The following is a 17,696-nucleotide window of genomic DNA, read 5'->3' on the forward strand; positions in this document are numbered from 1 at the left end:
AAGATCTAATTTACTTGGAAGGAGGTTCTGTGATATTCTAACAACATTGTGTGGGTGCTCTTGCGCCACGTGGCATGTAGTGTACAAGATCTAATTTACTTGGAAGGAGGTTCTGTGATATTCTAACCACATGTGTCTGTTGTTGCGTCACATGCCATTTAGTGTATAGTATTGAATTTTCCTGGAAGGGGGATCGGTGTTATTCTAACCACATGTATCTGTTGTTGCGTCACATGCTATTTAGTGTATAGTATTGAATTTTCCTGGATGGGGGATCGGTGTTATTCTAACCACATGTGTCTGTTGTTGCGTCACATGCTATTTAGTGTTAGACTGAATTTTGCTGGATGGGGGATCGGTGTTATTTTAACCACATGTGTCTGTTGTTGCGTCACATGCTATTTAGTGTATAGTACTGAATTTTGCTGGAAGGGGAATCGGTGTTATTCTAACCACATATGTCTGTTTTTGCTTCACATGCTATTTAGTGTACAGGACTGAATTTTCCTGGAAGGGGGATCGGTGTTATTCTAACCACATATGTATGTTGCTGCTTCACATGCTATTTAGTGTATAGGTCTGAATTTTCCTGGAAGGGGATCGGTGTTATTCTAACAACATATGTCTGTTGTTGCTTCACATGCTATTTAGTGTATAGTATTGAATTTTGCTGGAAGGGGGATCGCTGTTATTCTAACCACATATATGTCTGTTGTTGCTTCGCATGCTATTTAGTGTACAGGACTGAATTTTTCTGGAAGGGCGATCGGTGGTATTCTAACCACATGTGTCTGTTGTTGCGTCACATGCTATTTAATGAAAGGTTTCGAATGAGTCCCGCGATATACTTCAGAATACCGCGTAAGTAATTGTATACGAAAACCGTATTTAATCCATATTCGCACTTAGAAAAGAAGTTCCCTGTACCAAAAATAAATAATTCAATAATGCAATAACAACACTACTTACGTGGTATTCTGAAGTCGTTTCGAGTCCCGTTTCACTGTAATCTCTCCTAAGATATGGGACATCACATCCAACATAGAAAATGGAAAAGTGGTGCCCTAACCTCATAGCGAGAACTGTATTGTTTTGCATTGATTGTATACTAGCTGTCAGTTCCGTGCGTTAGCAGATAAGCACGGAATTTCTAAAATATGAGTGTGGAAAAGTGCCCAAAGGGTTAAATTCGAGGCAGGTTTTTGATCACCAAAATGTTATTTACTGTAGCACAGAATTTTTATGCTGCTGCTGGTATCTCTATTGTTTCTGAGGTTATGGATGCAACATAAATAAATACCTACTGATGTATCAACACAAAAAATGAACCTGATTTTGTGGTAGACATTTTAATTATTTTATCAATTGCATTTTTGTACGTGGACTAAATCTGTTATTTACTTATTTGACTGAATTTGGCGCTAACTTTGGTCATTTAAGTAATAGACCTATTGGTATACTCGACCAATCACAACACATGAAACTCCATTGTCACCAATATATAAAAATTTAAATATTTTTAATTTTTTAAAACAATACTTTATATTTTCTGTTGGTGAAATATGAATCAGCAAGCATAGAATAATCTGTTTTAGTACAAAATATAAACATATATATCGATAGTGTTAAAAATACAGCGACTTTAGCTCTGCTCCTTAGTGATTTTTGTAAACTTTCGTTGGCGATATTGTATAACCAATAATGCTTATTTGTAAATTTCTCTAGCTGATGTAAAGTTCGTCAAACTTTACAAATTAATAAAATAGCATTGTGAAACACAGCTCACAAGCATTTGTAATCTTTTACTTGTTATTTGTAAATTGTTAATTTGTAATTTGTTAGGATTGTGAAACGGGCCCCTGGAATGAGGATCGGTGATGTTCTAACCACATGTCTCTCTTGTGCGCCACTTACCATTTAGTATATGAGACTGAATTTATCTGCAATGGGATCGGTGAAGTTGTACACATATGTTTTCCTTTGCGCGAAACGCCATGGATGGATGGATGGATTTATTCGTTCCATTATATTCTTACATTTGCCTTATAGCAAAGAATAAAGAACATGTCCAATTCTTACGTTTAAATATAAATGAATTATATATAAAATGCAAATATGAAATATGTACAGAATTAATACCTTAATAACAATAATATTTTATACAATGTACTATGTTTACCATTTAATAGTATTAAAATATTTACACAGTACTGTGAAATGTCAAGAATTCATCTACAGAATAGAAAGTGTGAGATATTAAGTAATTTTTTAGTTTTACCTTAAATAGTGCTGGGTTTTGGCTATGATTCTTAATGTCTTCAGGAAGACTATTGAACATTTTTATCGCCATATCCCCTTTGATAGCATGATAAATCTGATGATGGCGTATGAAAACCATTCTTTCTGCGGGTATTTATACTATGTATGGCTGAATTAGTTGGAAAATTTTCTTTATTACATAAGAGGAAATTTATTATAGAGTATATGTATTGATTTGTTAAGGTTAGAATCTCCAATTTTTTTTTAAATAATCCATATGATTCTTCAGCCTTTGCTTCAACTATTATTCTAATGGCTCTTATTTGTAATAAGAATATATTTTTACTATCTGCAGAATTTCCCCATAATATTATTCCGTAGGACATAATGCAATGAAAATAGGCAAAATATATTGTCTTTAAGATACTGCTGTTTAGAAATTGTTGTAACGACCTAATTGCGAAGCAAGCTGAGCTAAGTTTGGGGGTTATTTCTTTCATATGATTTTTCCATTTAGTGCATGTGATTGAATTTTTCTTCATTGGGGAGTTACGGTGATCAAAAGTCTCTTTATTTGCACGTGCCAAGTTGTGAGTAAAAATGAACTTGCGTGAAAGGACAAAAGGCAAATCCCGATAAGGATGAAATACGTAAGAGGATGGAGGTTCTCAGTTACGTGTTACAACCGCTTCACACTGAACTCATCTCCGGAGAAAATCGGAGCGAAAGAAACGAGGCCGGAGCGGTCTCGCTGGACGCTGTGACGTACTTACGCCTGGTCTCGTTACCGCCAACGCGTGTGGCATACGCGGGTTATCTGCAACTCATCCTTTTTTAGGGGAAAGGGGGGCGGGGTGTCAAATTGTATTTGGTGAGGGCCGTTTCAGTATTGAATTCTGAGGAACGGTTTAGTGGTATCATAGCACCGCGCCGAAGCTTGCCGACGGCTCCCGACGCCGAGCCGCGCGCGGACGTTGCCGTCTCGCCAGTAACGAACGGACCCGCGCGCCGAGCGGAGGAGCTGTGCGATGCGGCGTGTGGTGTCCCGCGCCGTGGCGGCAGCCGTCGCCGGCCTGCTGCTCAGAGGTAGGCCCGAGTGTGGATTGTGTACTGTGTGCGGCTGAGGCATGTGCGTACTCCGGCAGGCACGTGGGAAGAACCGGTTTTCGTGCAGTGCGTTCATAGGCCCACCAAGTTATACGAACTCTATTAAAAGTTTCCCACTCCCGCCAGTATATTTTTACTGTATTTCAATTTTCCCTCACGATCTATCGGTCCTTTGAAAATAAAAATTCCCATTCTTAATACACGTCACCAATATATCACTATGCAATTTTGATATTTTTGAAAACCTAACAGTCTTTTTTTCAATTATGAAAATTTGTGAAGTATTCTATTCACTTCGGAATATGTATGATAAGAACTTTCTTGTGTTAAATACTATTAACGTGCCTACAGAAGTGTGAAAATTATTAGAATAATCTTAATTTTAAAGATTTTTTAATAGTTCCTTCACAAATATTCATTGAATTGATGAATATTGGAATATAATATTACTATACCGATGTAGGATATATTTACTACTAGCAATGCCGGAAAGCACTGTTGTACATTGGTATTTTTCTTATTTTACAATTGTTATGGGAATTCAGGAATTATTATATTATGTTGGCGGAATTGGAAACATAAAAAAATAATTAAGAAATGCTTTAAACAAATTGTTCTTTGGGTTTACATTGTTGTGAAGGTTCAAATGAACGTATACATCTGTTTTGTGCATATAATTTTTTATGTTAAAATTTCCGCCAACATAATATAATAATTTCTGAATTCCCATAACAATTGTAAAATAAGAAAAATACCAATGTACAACAATGCTTTCCGGCATTGTTAGTAGTAAATATATCCTACGTCAGTACATTAATATATACCAATATTCATCAATTCAATTAATATTTGTGAAGAAACTATTAAAAAACCATTAAAATTAAGATTATTCTAATAATTTTCACACCTCTGTAGTTAACATGTTTCGACCTATTTTCGGTCATCTTCGGAACTGGTACGTTAACAAGGTACGTTAATAATTTTAACCCATATCTGCCTAGTGTTGAGTTTTCGCAACAGTCTGCATTAATTATTTTTCTGCAAAAATGCAAAGGAATGAATTACAAAATTAACTTTTATTTCATTGTTGTGTATACTAGAAGAATCAAAGGAGCCTGCAGCACAATAATTAACTTCCATTTCAGTTTCATGTGGCAGTGCGAAAATTATGAAAATATTCAACAAGAGAAAGTTATGGGCATAAATGGGTTAACACAAGAAAGTTCTCAGCATACAGATTCCGAAGTGATACAGTGTTAAAAATTGTCTAATCAAGATGTATATTCTATTCAGTCTGACAGCGTTTACGTGATAACTCAAAACGTAATTAAAATATCTGTAGTGCTCGGAAAAAGTGACACAAGTCAGTTTCCACAAACCTTTTTTGATAATTTATTGACAACTTACGGAACATCTGCTCGCTTGGAAAAAAATACATAGGTATTCCTCCCATTACAATAATTCATACAGAAAAAAATCAAATCGACATAAACCAGTGTAAGTTGTCAATAAATTATCAAAAAAATTTGTGGAAATTGACTTTTGTCACTTTTCCCAAGCACTGCAGATATTTTAATGAAACTGTACATGAATGTATATTTTCCCATGAGAATGACACTCTAATATATTTACTATAGAAGGTATAGTATATCCTACTGAAGTCCTGAGAGTATAGTGTACTATGCCATACTTCATACATGATTATGATAAAATATGTATATTCAGAGACCCGAAGTAGAGTATAATATACCTGCATTTTTGCCCTAACTGTAACCTGCACAATTTCTTCAGCATTTTTCCTCATGTGAATGACTTTTTTTTTTGAAGTGTAGAATTATGTTGAACTTCAAAAATTAAACAACAGATGTCTTAGGACTCAGAGTATATTCTTAAATAAACAATATTTTTTTTCTTCAAAATTTAATAAGAAATAGTACTTTTTAAAAATACACTACACATTTTACGCTACAGAATTTTAGAGAGTTTTGTTCACATGGGAAAAGTACACATAAAGTACATGAAAATTTCTTTAAAATATATTAGAAACATCTTGAGTTATCACATAAATACTTGACAAAATTTCTTTAATAATGAAGATAATTATTATGTTTTCAAAACATTAAAATTGCTTAGCGATGTGAATGTAGCGTGTATTAAGCATGCCTATTTTTACATCTAGTGGCGCTAAAAATCCAAAGAAAAAAATTGAATTATTATAGTAAAATTACAATAGCGGGAAGTGTACCTCCCCCAATAAAAAAAGTGATGCTGATACTGTTATGTTTGAAGATATCGGAATTATATTTGTACATTGTAGGGAGGGTTTCTACAGACGATGTGATCGTTTTTCACATCTTAACCTTCAACTTCTTTTTAACTTGCCACTCTTTTCTTTCTGTTACCACTTTCAGTTGCTTTCATAACGTCTTCCAGTCCCTCACCGTTCCTACCAACGTTTTCCTGTCCTTCGGATTTCATTCCCATATTACTTCGTACCAATTCTGTTCCTATTTTACGACTTACATCCAGGAAGAATTATAATCTCTCCCTTTCCTTTCCTTGCATAAATGTTCCCCCATTTTCATTTCTCATATTATTTCCTCACCCTTAATATTTTGCATTCTGAACACTGCACATTCCAGGCAGCACGTACATTTCAACCGCAATATTATATTTATGTCAGAAATAGAGTTTTATAGTGGGAAAACAGTTAGGGCTGTTGGAAGAAATGTAAAATACGTGCAGGGAATCTGAGTTTGTTCCTGTCACGTAATTGTTCCATATATTGCGTCTCTCTTCTGCTCTAAAAAGAGTAAACTTTACAACTCTTTGTGGTATCCAGAACTTGGTGGACCTATAACAACAAATAATCACGCACTTAATGGTGCCAGAAATTTAGAAGGGAAGGGACAGTTTACATGTCTTTAGTAAGGAAATAACTTCACATGTCAATGGAGTCTTCATTCATTTGTTGAGAACTTACCAACGCCTCAAGGTCGTGTCACACATTACTGTGAACAAGGGGGAAGGATGTAGAGAATATTTCTAGCGAGTATTTGAAACTTTCTTTTTCTGTTTACTTCTATCGCAGGTGAATTTTCCCTGTAATGGATCAAAGACGCTATATGTCTTCTGTAATAGAATATAGTAATTAAATGAAATCGTATTGTAAAGTGCCAAGTCTTATTGTTTCTGAATTTACTTGGTGCGCGCCAATCCGGAACCACGCGTTCGTGAAGACGAAGCAGGTTCAGCAGAAACAGTGAACTACCTGTTGTTACCTTGCAAGCAATTTGTGTTAAATACGGTTGTGGTCGTTTTGTTACTTTTGAGTTTGAATTACAAAGCTAAACTAACGTGGAAAAACAATTCAGTCGGTTATACATAATAGAATTCGACTAAATACTGTTGGATTCTGCCGACATTCAAACAATTTAAAGAAATTCTTACAAACTGGAAACTTAACTTCGTATAATGATTTTACTTACCTAAGAAAATATAAGAGAAATGCAAACATTGCCACTTATTTTAAGAAATTTGGAATAACAGCTATCGGCTCTGTGTTCTGTTCTGTAACTTGGCCTATTCAGTTTGAAGACACGCTACCACAGGAGTTTTGTGAAACTCTCATCTTAATATAAGTAACTAGTGTGAATCCGGAGCAGTGTTTCGGGTGTCTTTCTGTAAAGAAATCCCAAATCTCAATGAGTTAATATTAAGATACAGTACTTTCCACCCTTGGGAGAAAAAGTTTGCAGTTTTTATCCAATTTTGAAAAACTCCCTTTTCCCTGATTACTTTACAAAAAAATTAAGAATTTTCACAAAAAATAAGCCTCTCAAATATTTTTGGGAGGACAGGAGGGCACTTTTGAAAGTGAAATATGAAATTTGTTTTAGTCCTTCGCCCACAATTTTTATGTTAGAACAAAATTCCTTTCACTGTCTTACTCCTAAAAAAAAAAAAAACACAATAAGCTGTGAGAACATTTTTTTCCTATAATAATAAATTTCTAAATTATAGACATCAGCTCAAAGAATTTGAGTGACCACAAGGGGCCTGAATACAATAAACATGTACAATATAATGTGATGTGATATATTAAAGAAAAAATAAAGTTAATTGGTGAAGGCAAATATAAGTTGAGTAATTGAAATAGAGATGATGATGTAATATTTGAAGAGAATCCTTGATAATATTTATAAGAATAGACATTACATAATCAAAAGGAATGTGAAGTTACTTAAGATAATTCCATGTGAATTTTGTAATAGAACCTCTACTGCCAAACAGCAAACCAATGACAGACAATTGTTTAAGAGGGACGTTGTACTTTTGAGAAAGATACGGCAGACAAGGTTCATATATAGACTTCTTCTCAATATCAACTTCGGTGATTAAGAAAAAATGTCATTTTAATTTTTGAAAATTTAAAACAAAAAATAATTTAATATCTTGCTGTTTTAAATTAACTTTCTGAAGCAGTAGGACATTGTTTGTAGTTTGGAGCTTAGCTACATTAATCAGCTCCATTTCGGTGCAAGAATGATGAAAATATCTAAATTTTAAAAGCCCTTTGTGTTAACATTAGTGTTGTAAAATGCTCAAAACCTGAAAATGCAGAAAAATCATCTATATCTTGAGCGTAAGAAAAACTGTAAAACCAAACACACAACTTCCTGACTATATGAAAAATAATACACTCAAATCCTACCACCAAATACGAATTGTTGTTACACGAAAAAATATAAAATTGTCTGAATGTGATGGATTGACACTTGCAGAACTGCACTTCCGGTTTAAAGATAATGTGTTTCCGGTCAACAAAAACTCAGCTAATTAAGTAACCTAACATCATAGAGACAAAATTTATGTATCTTTTAAAACTAAGAAGTCCAAGGTTTCAAATGATGTAAACATAAAAAAAAGGTATTTTTGAAGGAAAATTAAAAATTAAGCGTAGATAAGTACCGTAATTAATTCAAGGGAAAAGAAGTTCCTATTATCTCTTATAGAAATCAGCGCAGTTTGGTGTTACTCAAGCTCACAGAAGAAATTACTATATAATTATTCAGATCGATACCTACGTTACGTCTGTCACAATACATATTCTGGTATTATTCGGTGATGTGATGATATATAATCGAAAAAATCAAATAAGGATGTAATATAAAATTATATATATATATATATATATATATATATATGTATACTGAAATTTCATTATTTTTCCTCTACTTTCGCTTTTCTTCATAATTAGCATATATATATATATATATATATATATATATATATATATATATATATATAATATTTTGTAATCAGTACGCCTACTCTCCTATTCTATAAATTACCAGGTGCATAACTTATTTAATATTTAACAAAATTGATATCTGGATGTGTATACTCGTATACGTATATACAGATTTCCGGCCTCTTATATACAAAGAAGGCTTTTGCAATTATACTTCTTCGCTTAAAAGGGGAAGAGAATGGTATTAGTACTTTGTGATTTAGTGTAGATTATCAAGTTCCTTATTAGGTGAATTTGTTTCATTTCTATTTGGGACCTGCACTTTTTCATCAACTTTGATTTTACTCACGAAAACAATTAACTTACTTTCATATATTATTTCCTGCACCATAGTGTTTTTTGTTGTATTTACAGCTATTGTTGTTACGCCTTGAAAGTTAGAATTCCCACACAGAAACGTATTGCTAGGGAAACCATTCCTAGTGACATAAAACTATACTGAAGCATCCCCATTACAGTGCACTTTTTGTCACTTACTTGCCATTGGGGTGCAGTTTTGTGTTGGATTTGGATTAAAATTACTCTAAATTTTCAATGCAAGATATATTGTGTTTGCAATTTTGAAAATGTGATCGTGCTAAAAATGTTGTACAAAGCACATTTGTGAATTGCATTACAAATTCTCAGAAATTGTAAAACCCGCTCTGATAGTTTTTCAGACTCTTCCTCGATTTTGTAAAAAACACTTACCAAACTTGTATCGTAATATACTATTATTAAATCCTTATTTCCATTAAGTATTTAACAAAATTAAAAAAAAACCTTAGTGCACTACAGTATTTTGAAACTTACTATCTTCAACAGATTTCGTTTGTTTACCTTTCACGTAAATATGAACACAGCGGTCAGATTGTTCTTGTTTACTTTTCACATAAAAACACACACACGTAAACACTTAATCGGATTGCCTTGTTTACCTTTAACATAAATATACTATGCCGTAAACATAAACACAGAAGTTAAGATTTATTTTCTTTACTTTTCACATATATCTGCCCGTCAACTTATTAGAGTGCTAACTTTCAACTTCGTTCAACAACGGTCATGGGATTATTAATCGTTAAAATGAATGTTTATACTAGACCTGCAGAACTGTAGCTCCTGAGAGCGACTGCTTTCCTCCCCTTTCTTACCCCACCCACCTTTTCTACCTGTGCGGTCATGACGTTCTAGTTACGCTCGGCTGCATTCATTCTCGCGGCGGAAGTCTATCATCCTCTATACAAGTGGAGTGAGGCTGACGTCATATTTCCCCTACTTACGAGTTATGCAGGCCTGGTTTATACCCGTGTCAAATATAAACCAAAGAAATATGACTTCTTTTTTACAGTACTATCTCCTGGTCTAGTTGCCTCATAAGTTGTACCTTGATAGGTTCAGACCTATCTTCGGACACTTAAGTAAACAACAATATGTTTATTTAAAAGGTAATGAGAAGTAACCCGACTTCAGTATTTACAGTAAGATTATGTTTATATTAACGGCGAACAAAGTAATCTAAGATACAATCTCGAAATATCACCATGTACTAATGTTTTAAATAAAAAAACTAACTCCATTTTTTCCCGTTCACACGAAGAAATTTTCATTCAAAATTGCATTCTCACACAGACGTTGCTTTCGAGATAAGTAGCTGGAAAATTTTCCCATGTGTCACATACTCACATATGTACAGTACGATTATTTAGTCCTGACAGTCGCCGGAGATGTGCGCGTGAAACAGGCGAGTCCATCTAGTTACGCCAAGGGGTGTTTGGGTTATTCACTCGCTTGACTTTACCGACCGCTCGCCCTATCTCTACTCCGGAACTCTCCCCACTCCCCCTATTACTTCTCTGTTTCGCGTCGCTGAGCTATCAGGACTAAATAATCGGTCTGTATAATGTCGTGTGATATATTACATAATTATATTTTGTGCATGTCTACATTTCCTTAAGTTTTTCAAATTTAAATTGAAGTAGTTATATTTCCACTTGAGAGAAGACCTCCGTAACAAAGGAAATTTGGGAAAAGAAAACATAAATATGAGCTTGAGTAACTAGTATTATGTTTGTCTGTGTGTACCTGACAATGGATAAACAAAATAATGGATAGTGTATTTAGTTGAATGAAATCCTGTTCATCTTTTTTTTTTCGCCCTTTGTACCAATGTAAATAACTGGATTTAAACAAAATTACTTTGAATTTAATATAAAACACAATTTTCAGCAATACTTATGCCGAAAATTGATCGCGTGAAGCTATATATTCATTCTATAGCCCTCTCTTTGTCCGTGCAGACATTTTTCAACTATTTGGATGGATTAACCCTAGCAATACCAATGTATTTTAATAACGTACAGTACCAAGGGTGGGGGGATTTTGTAACCGCTAAAAATGTTTAATTTTCAACAATTTTTTGTAACATTTGTATTCGGCAAATAGTATGTACTATAACAAAAGAGAAAAATTGAAATGTCATTATATATTTTTGAACAGTTACTCCATCATAACAGTCTGGAATATGTTACGCATTACTTTCTTCATACTCGTGCTCACATATTCAACAGATCACAGTTTTACTACAAAAATGTTCAATTTTTAACGATTTTTTAGCATTTGTAATCAGCAATAATTATGTACCTACTATAATAAGAGAGAAACATTGAAATGTCATTGCATATTTTCGAACAATTACTTCAGCAAGAGGGAATATTTTTGTTCACCTTGACATATTTTCGTATTTTAGTAAAGCTATCGGTGAAAACGACTACACAGTAACGTCTTTCATGCAGGCCGCGTACCGGCAACGATCATAGCTTCACAGCGAAAAATTTTGGTGTAACTTCTTGAAGATCATGTAAAGTTTATTTATATTAATACCACAGTCTAGTATATATATATATATATATATATATATATATATATATATATATATATATATATATATATGTACATACAGTCGCGAAGCTCAATACTTAGTAAATATGCAAACATTGGATAGTTGCTCACCACTAGGATCGCTAATATCGCCTCATTACAGGCAATGCAAAATAGTACCGTCACAGTCTATTGTTTCTAGCACCCTCAAAACTCAAGCTTCGTGACTGTATATAGTAGACTGTGTTAATACATTAGACCAGTACTCAATTCATAGCAGATGCTGAAAGTGTTATCTGCCCTCGTCTAAGCGTAACTGAAACCACTTAAATGTTTCAGTTCACACGAATGTGTTCTTGGGGTTATGGGAAAACTTTATCTTCTAGTACTTACTTTCAATTCTTCTAAACTATGGGAATTGCACTTCGTTTTTTGAATTTCCCAACAGATACAAATCACACCGTGAGAGGCCGGGAGAGGGATTCCAATTTCATCTAACTTCTTTCCAGTTAAAACTCTACGTCACTGTTTCCGTCTTCTTATCCATAGCAAACTCCTACTTTTTGTTTTATTTGCAATTTTTTATGTCGTAGTCTCGTTAGAAATGGATATATACGGAAATATCATTTGGAATATTTCAATTTAACATAAGAATCTTGAAGGATGAGTGGAGCGGAGAAAAATTCTCTCCGGCACCGGGACCCGAACCCGGGTTTTCAGCTCTACGTGCTGACGCTTTATCCACTAAGCCACACCTGATTCCAGTTCCGATGCCGGATTGAATCCGGATTCGGGTCCTGGTGCCGGAGATAATTTTTTCTCCTCTCCACCCATTCTTCATCATATGATAACGCAGAATTCCGGTTGGGATTTTTGTCGCTGTTGTCCCGTTTTCCCATGTTACTCATTAACATTATTCCAGATTCTACTCAAAACGGACATAGCGCTGGAGTTCGTCTATTTCCTTCAGAATTCTTATGACGACACTGTTATAGAAATGATGATAATAATAATAATAAAAAAAAATAAAATAATAATAATAATAATAATAATAATAATAATAATAATAATAATAATAATCATCTATGAGTCTTGTTAAGTGACAAGTCTTTAAATGAGTTATTGTAAAGAATATACAGTAGAGCGTCTCGTTTAGGCACAGTGGTAAAGTAAAGAAAGTGCAGGTAACGTGTGGGGGGAGGACGAGCTGTACGATAAACACGAGGGATGTACAAAGTTTTAGTTACAACATTTATGGCGGAGCATCAATTGAAATTGTATTTTCCAAAAACACACAAAACAAAAGAACACAAATTGCATAAGTTTATCGGGTATACATTTTAACAAAACGCAATTGTAACATTGAAATAATTAGTAGTAGTATTTATTTATTTAACCTGGTAGAGATAAGGCCGTCAGGCCTTCTCTGCCCCTCTACCAGGGGATTACAACTATAATATGAACAATAAAATTACAATTAACATTAAATTTACAATTACAATTGCAATAAAAATTAAAGTACGACAAGATTACCTGATTAAGGGGAGTTGGTCATTATCGCATGCAAAATAATGGTAAAAATAGCCTATCTTCAAGCAGTCATAAATATAATACTATTTATCAGAGGTCTTTCATTTTTGTTAGCTATGTGTCTATGCATATTAAGCTTTAAAATGAAAAAGAATGGATACTCTAGAGTAAATATTTATCCTTAAATTAATTTTTTTATTCAACCACAATTTTTTTTAATAAATTCACTATATGTCTGTGATTAGGTACACTCTATTCACTCATTATAGCACATATTGAATTGAAAATTTGACCACTTACTGCTAATAGATACTAAAACATGCCCTACTAAACTTATTCATGTATCTGTAATATTATGGGCATAGGACTTATAGAAATCATCACCGTGAATAAATTTAAAAAAATTGAAGATTAGTATAAGCCCTATGCCCATTGTATTACAGATATTTTAATAATTTTAGTAGGGTATGTTTTAGTATCTGTTAGCAGTAAGTGGCCAAAATTTTAATTCAATATGTGCTATGATAAGTGAATAGGGTGTACCTAATCACAGATATGTAGTGAATTTATATAAAAAAATATGTTTAAATTTAACAATTAATTTAAGGGTAGGATTTACACTAGATTAACCATTCTTTTTTCATTTTAAAGCTTAATATGTATACATATATCACTAAAAGAAATGAAATAGCTGTGATAAATAGTATTGAATTTATGACTGCTTGAAGATAGGCTATTTTTATCATTACTTTGCATGCGATAACGTCCGATTCCCCTTAATGAAAGCTAGACATTTTATCATGGAAGTTAAGAACAAAGAATATTTTTGTATTTACTGAATTACAAATTAAACCTACAATAACAAAAATCTATAGTAATGAAATTACCGGATATTGAACTATTTTGTGATAGATTAAGAGAACTATTTACAAGAAACCAGGTCTGAACGAGTCTCAATTACTGGCCAAGTGCCTAGTAAGTTTGCGTTTGAATTCAATTTTATTACTGTGCTGTATCTGAATAAATTGAACTTTGAGAAGGGATCATTATGTTTAGGAAATAGTGTTGTCACTTCAGACCAATATACTGTAGTTTTGTTAATTCAGTCACAGAAGACGGCGGTATTATGTTAGTCACACAAAGAATGAAATTCATGACCGTAAAAATGCTGTTTGAATGCGACGTCATATAAGCAGTAAAATTTGATTTATTATACTGAATTATTTTAACGTTACAATTGCTTGTTTGATAAAAATGTGTATACGATAATGTTATGCAATTTGTGATCATTTGTTTTGTGTTTTTGGAAAATATAATTTCAATTAATGCTCCGCCATACAACATTTTAGTCCCAGAACAATTTGGATTTAGGAAAAATAAAGGCACAGAAAATGCAACATTTAGTTTAACTGACAAAATTCTGGAGGCAGTAAATAAAAAATTACAGGTTGGAGGGATTTTCTGTGATTTATCTAAAGCATTTGACTGTATAAATCATAAAATGATGCTAGATAAATTAGATTATTATGGAATTAAAGGTGTTGGACACCAATGGTTTCACTCATATCTCATAGATAGGAAACAGAAAGTTGAAATCAATACAACTATGAAATCTACATCGACATGGGGAACTATTAATAATGGAATTCCTCAAGGATCAATATTAGGTCCCCTACTTTTTCTAGTGTTTATAAATGATCTTGCCCCCCTTATAAAAGATGTAGGTCATCCCATATTATTTGCAGATGACACAAGTATAGTAATTACAGCCAATAACTCCAACACATTCCAATCTTCAACAGAGGAAATTCTCTTCAAAATATGTGACTGGTTCTCAATCAATAAATTAGTATTAATTTGTAACAAAACTAACATAATTCAATTTAAATCCTGTCCAAATTCAACGTCGCAAATTTCTAGCGCAATAATTAACAATAGATCCCTATTAGAAACAACAACAACCAAATTTCTTGGCTTAAAAATCGATAATGTGTTAAATTGGAAAAATCGTATTAAAGAAATTACCCCCAAACTAAATTCAGCTTGTTCTGCTATTAGATCTATGCAAAAGATAGTAAATATCAATACCTTAAAAACAATATACTTTGCATACTTCCACTCGGTAGTGAGTTTTGGAATAATATTCTGGGGAAATTCCACAGATAGTAACAATATATTTCTATTACAAAAAAGAGGAATTAGAATAATAGTAGGTGCCAAATCTAGGGAATCGTGTAGGACTATTTTCAAAAAACTACAAATAATGCCCATGGCTTGTCAGTATATCTTTTCATTAATAGTCTTCCTCGTATGTAATCGTGAAAACTTTGTAACTAATTCAACAGTTCATAGCATAAATACACGTCAAAAAAATGACTTTCATACTCCATCGGCAAGTCTATCGTTCTATCAAAAAGGAGTGCGTTATATGGCAGTAAAATTTTTAATAGCCTCCCTATCGATATAAAAAATGAAACTCAAAACATAAAATTATTTAGGGCCAAATTAAAGAAGTACCTAATTTCTCACACCTTCTATTCTGTAGGTGAATTCATGACATTCAATAACACTTCATGAAATTGATACTAAAACTATGTGTTGTACTATTAGACTATATTGTAAATCTCGTCTGTAAATATTTCATCTAGACTGTGACTATAAATTAAAATTTTATAATAGTATTAAGTTTTTTGACTTGTTCCATATTCTAGCTGTAAGCATGTATGAATACAATGGAATGTTAATAAATACAATACAATACAATAAATGTTGTAACTAAAACCTTGTGCATCCCTCGTTTTTATCGTACGGCTCGTCCTCCCCCACACGTTACCTGCACTTTCGTTACTTTTCACTGTGCCTAAACGAGACGCTCTACTGTACTCGTAAGTATCCAAAATCCTGTTCTTTGTATACTACAGCCCTTGCCGCATACTAGCCATACCAACACATAAGACATCATCGTATTCATCGTCATAAATAATGTCGCTCTCGCGCTTGTGGAATACCCTACCCAGTGACATCAGAGACTGTCGGAATTTAGTAGCGTTCTAAAGCAAACTTATTAAGCATTTTCTTACTGCGTCGAGTAGGTTTAATTTTTACTTAATTAATAAAAAAAACCGCGTTTCTCTCTTCGTAACTTTTACAATAAACTGTCTAGCTTTCATTAATCAGTTAATCTTTTAGTACTTTTATTTTTATTGTATTTGCAAATTTAATATTAATTGTAATTATAATTGAAATTGTATTCTTAATATTGTTGCTGTAATCCCCTGGTAGAGGGGAAGAGAAGGCCTGATGGCCTTATCTCTACCAGGTTAAATAAATAAATAAATAAAAAATATATTGTAATTGATTGGCGTGTGCGTAGAAATAGGCCTACGTTTCAGCAAATGAATATCCCGAAAGTTACGACGTGATGGAGTTATTCCACTCGTAATAGACAGTATAGTCATTAGAAATTTGGCCTGTGATAGAGAGAGCGAGTTCGCAACTGTATCGGAATTATTCGAAGACGAATAGTGTTAAGATGTTCCATACTCCGTTGTTGTCCTCACTCACTGTCTGAAATCAACAAAGAATGCAACTCTAAGCTGTCTTCTCAAGTGCTAGGCAATAAGAGGGAGAGATGTTACAATGTCCGTATTTGTTTCTCTTTTATTAAAACGTGACATTCATTTTAAAGTTGTAGAAAGAATGGTGTCTATATTTAAGTTTCGAACAGGCGTATTCACATCACAGGTGAATACAAGAGATTCACGATTGCAGTTCCCAACTTTTCCGTGTGGATATGACAACAATGACATCAAGCTTCCATGAAAATGCATTTTCTGCGTACTTATGAATAATGAAGAAGTAAGGGAAGATTGTCCCATATTACCATGAATATTCCATCTATTGTTTCTATGAACTAAGGTTCAAAAATACTGCCTGAATGGACAAGAGCTTGCTAAATTGTCGAAATATAGCATGGTAATTTTTTTAAGGTTTTCATTTTCACAAAGTTGTGGCCGTACGTCAAATTTTTGTTTCACTCAAAATAAAAATAAAAATTATATTTCTTGGAACTGCTTGATTTTGGCGTAGCTCTGGTTGAATTTTCGAGAAGAATGAATTCTGTCAGATTGTGGTTACGCAGAATTCATTTGAAAGCTGTTCACGTAAAATGCCGGCATATCTCTAATGAGTGTGTGTTACAATTTGTATGTAGCTATTTACATTTTAATGTCTCTGTGTTGCAAAACTCACTTGGCCACAGTAATACCATTACCACAGGAGATTATAGAGGTTTCTTCCCTTCCTATCCTCCTTTCCTCTTCACTCCTCACACTTGCTACGTCGTTTGGGACGTCATAGAAGTCTGCGACCCTCCGGAGAGTCACTTTGGGGCATTGTTGTAAGTGACGCTTAAGTGGGTACAAAAGCATAATAGAATTTAATTTAAGTAAATATTACAGTAATGGTCGCCTTTATGTTCTCCAACAACCCTTGCTGTGCCTGCGTGGTCTTTATCATCAGCCTGTTCGATTTCGAGACCCAATCAGACATGAGATTTTGCATAAAAGTTCTTAGTGACACATCAAGCTATTAAGGCCTCATTTGGGCCGATCTTCATTCTATAGGA

General features: G+C 33.5%; 1 protein-coding gene across 1 annotated transcript in view; it reads left to right on the plus strand.

Moving 5' to 3' along the window:
- Positions 1–3,259: 3,259 nt before the first annotated feature.
- Positions 3,260–17,696, plus strand: part of LOC138707358 (cell adhesion molecule Dscam2-like) — a 1,214,496-nt gene continuing 1,200,059 nt past the window's right edge. The window contains exon 1 of the mRNA XM_069836640.1: positions 3,260–3,345. Coding sequence (XP_069692741.1) covers positions 3,288–3,345 — 58 coding nt within the window. The 5' untranslated portion in view covers positions 3,260–3,287. The remainder of the gene's footprint in view (positions 3,346–17,696) is intronic.

The sequence above is a fragment of the Periplaneta americana genome, chromosome 10, assembly GCF_040183065.1.
Source record: "Periplaneta americana isolate PAMFEO1 chromosome 10, P.americana_PAMFEO1_priV1, whole genome shotgun sequence".
NCBI classification, from domain to species: Eukaryota; Metazoa; Arthropoda; class Insecta; order Blattodea; family Blattidae; genus Periplaneta; species Periplaneta americana.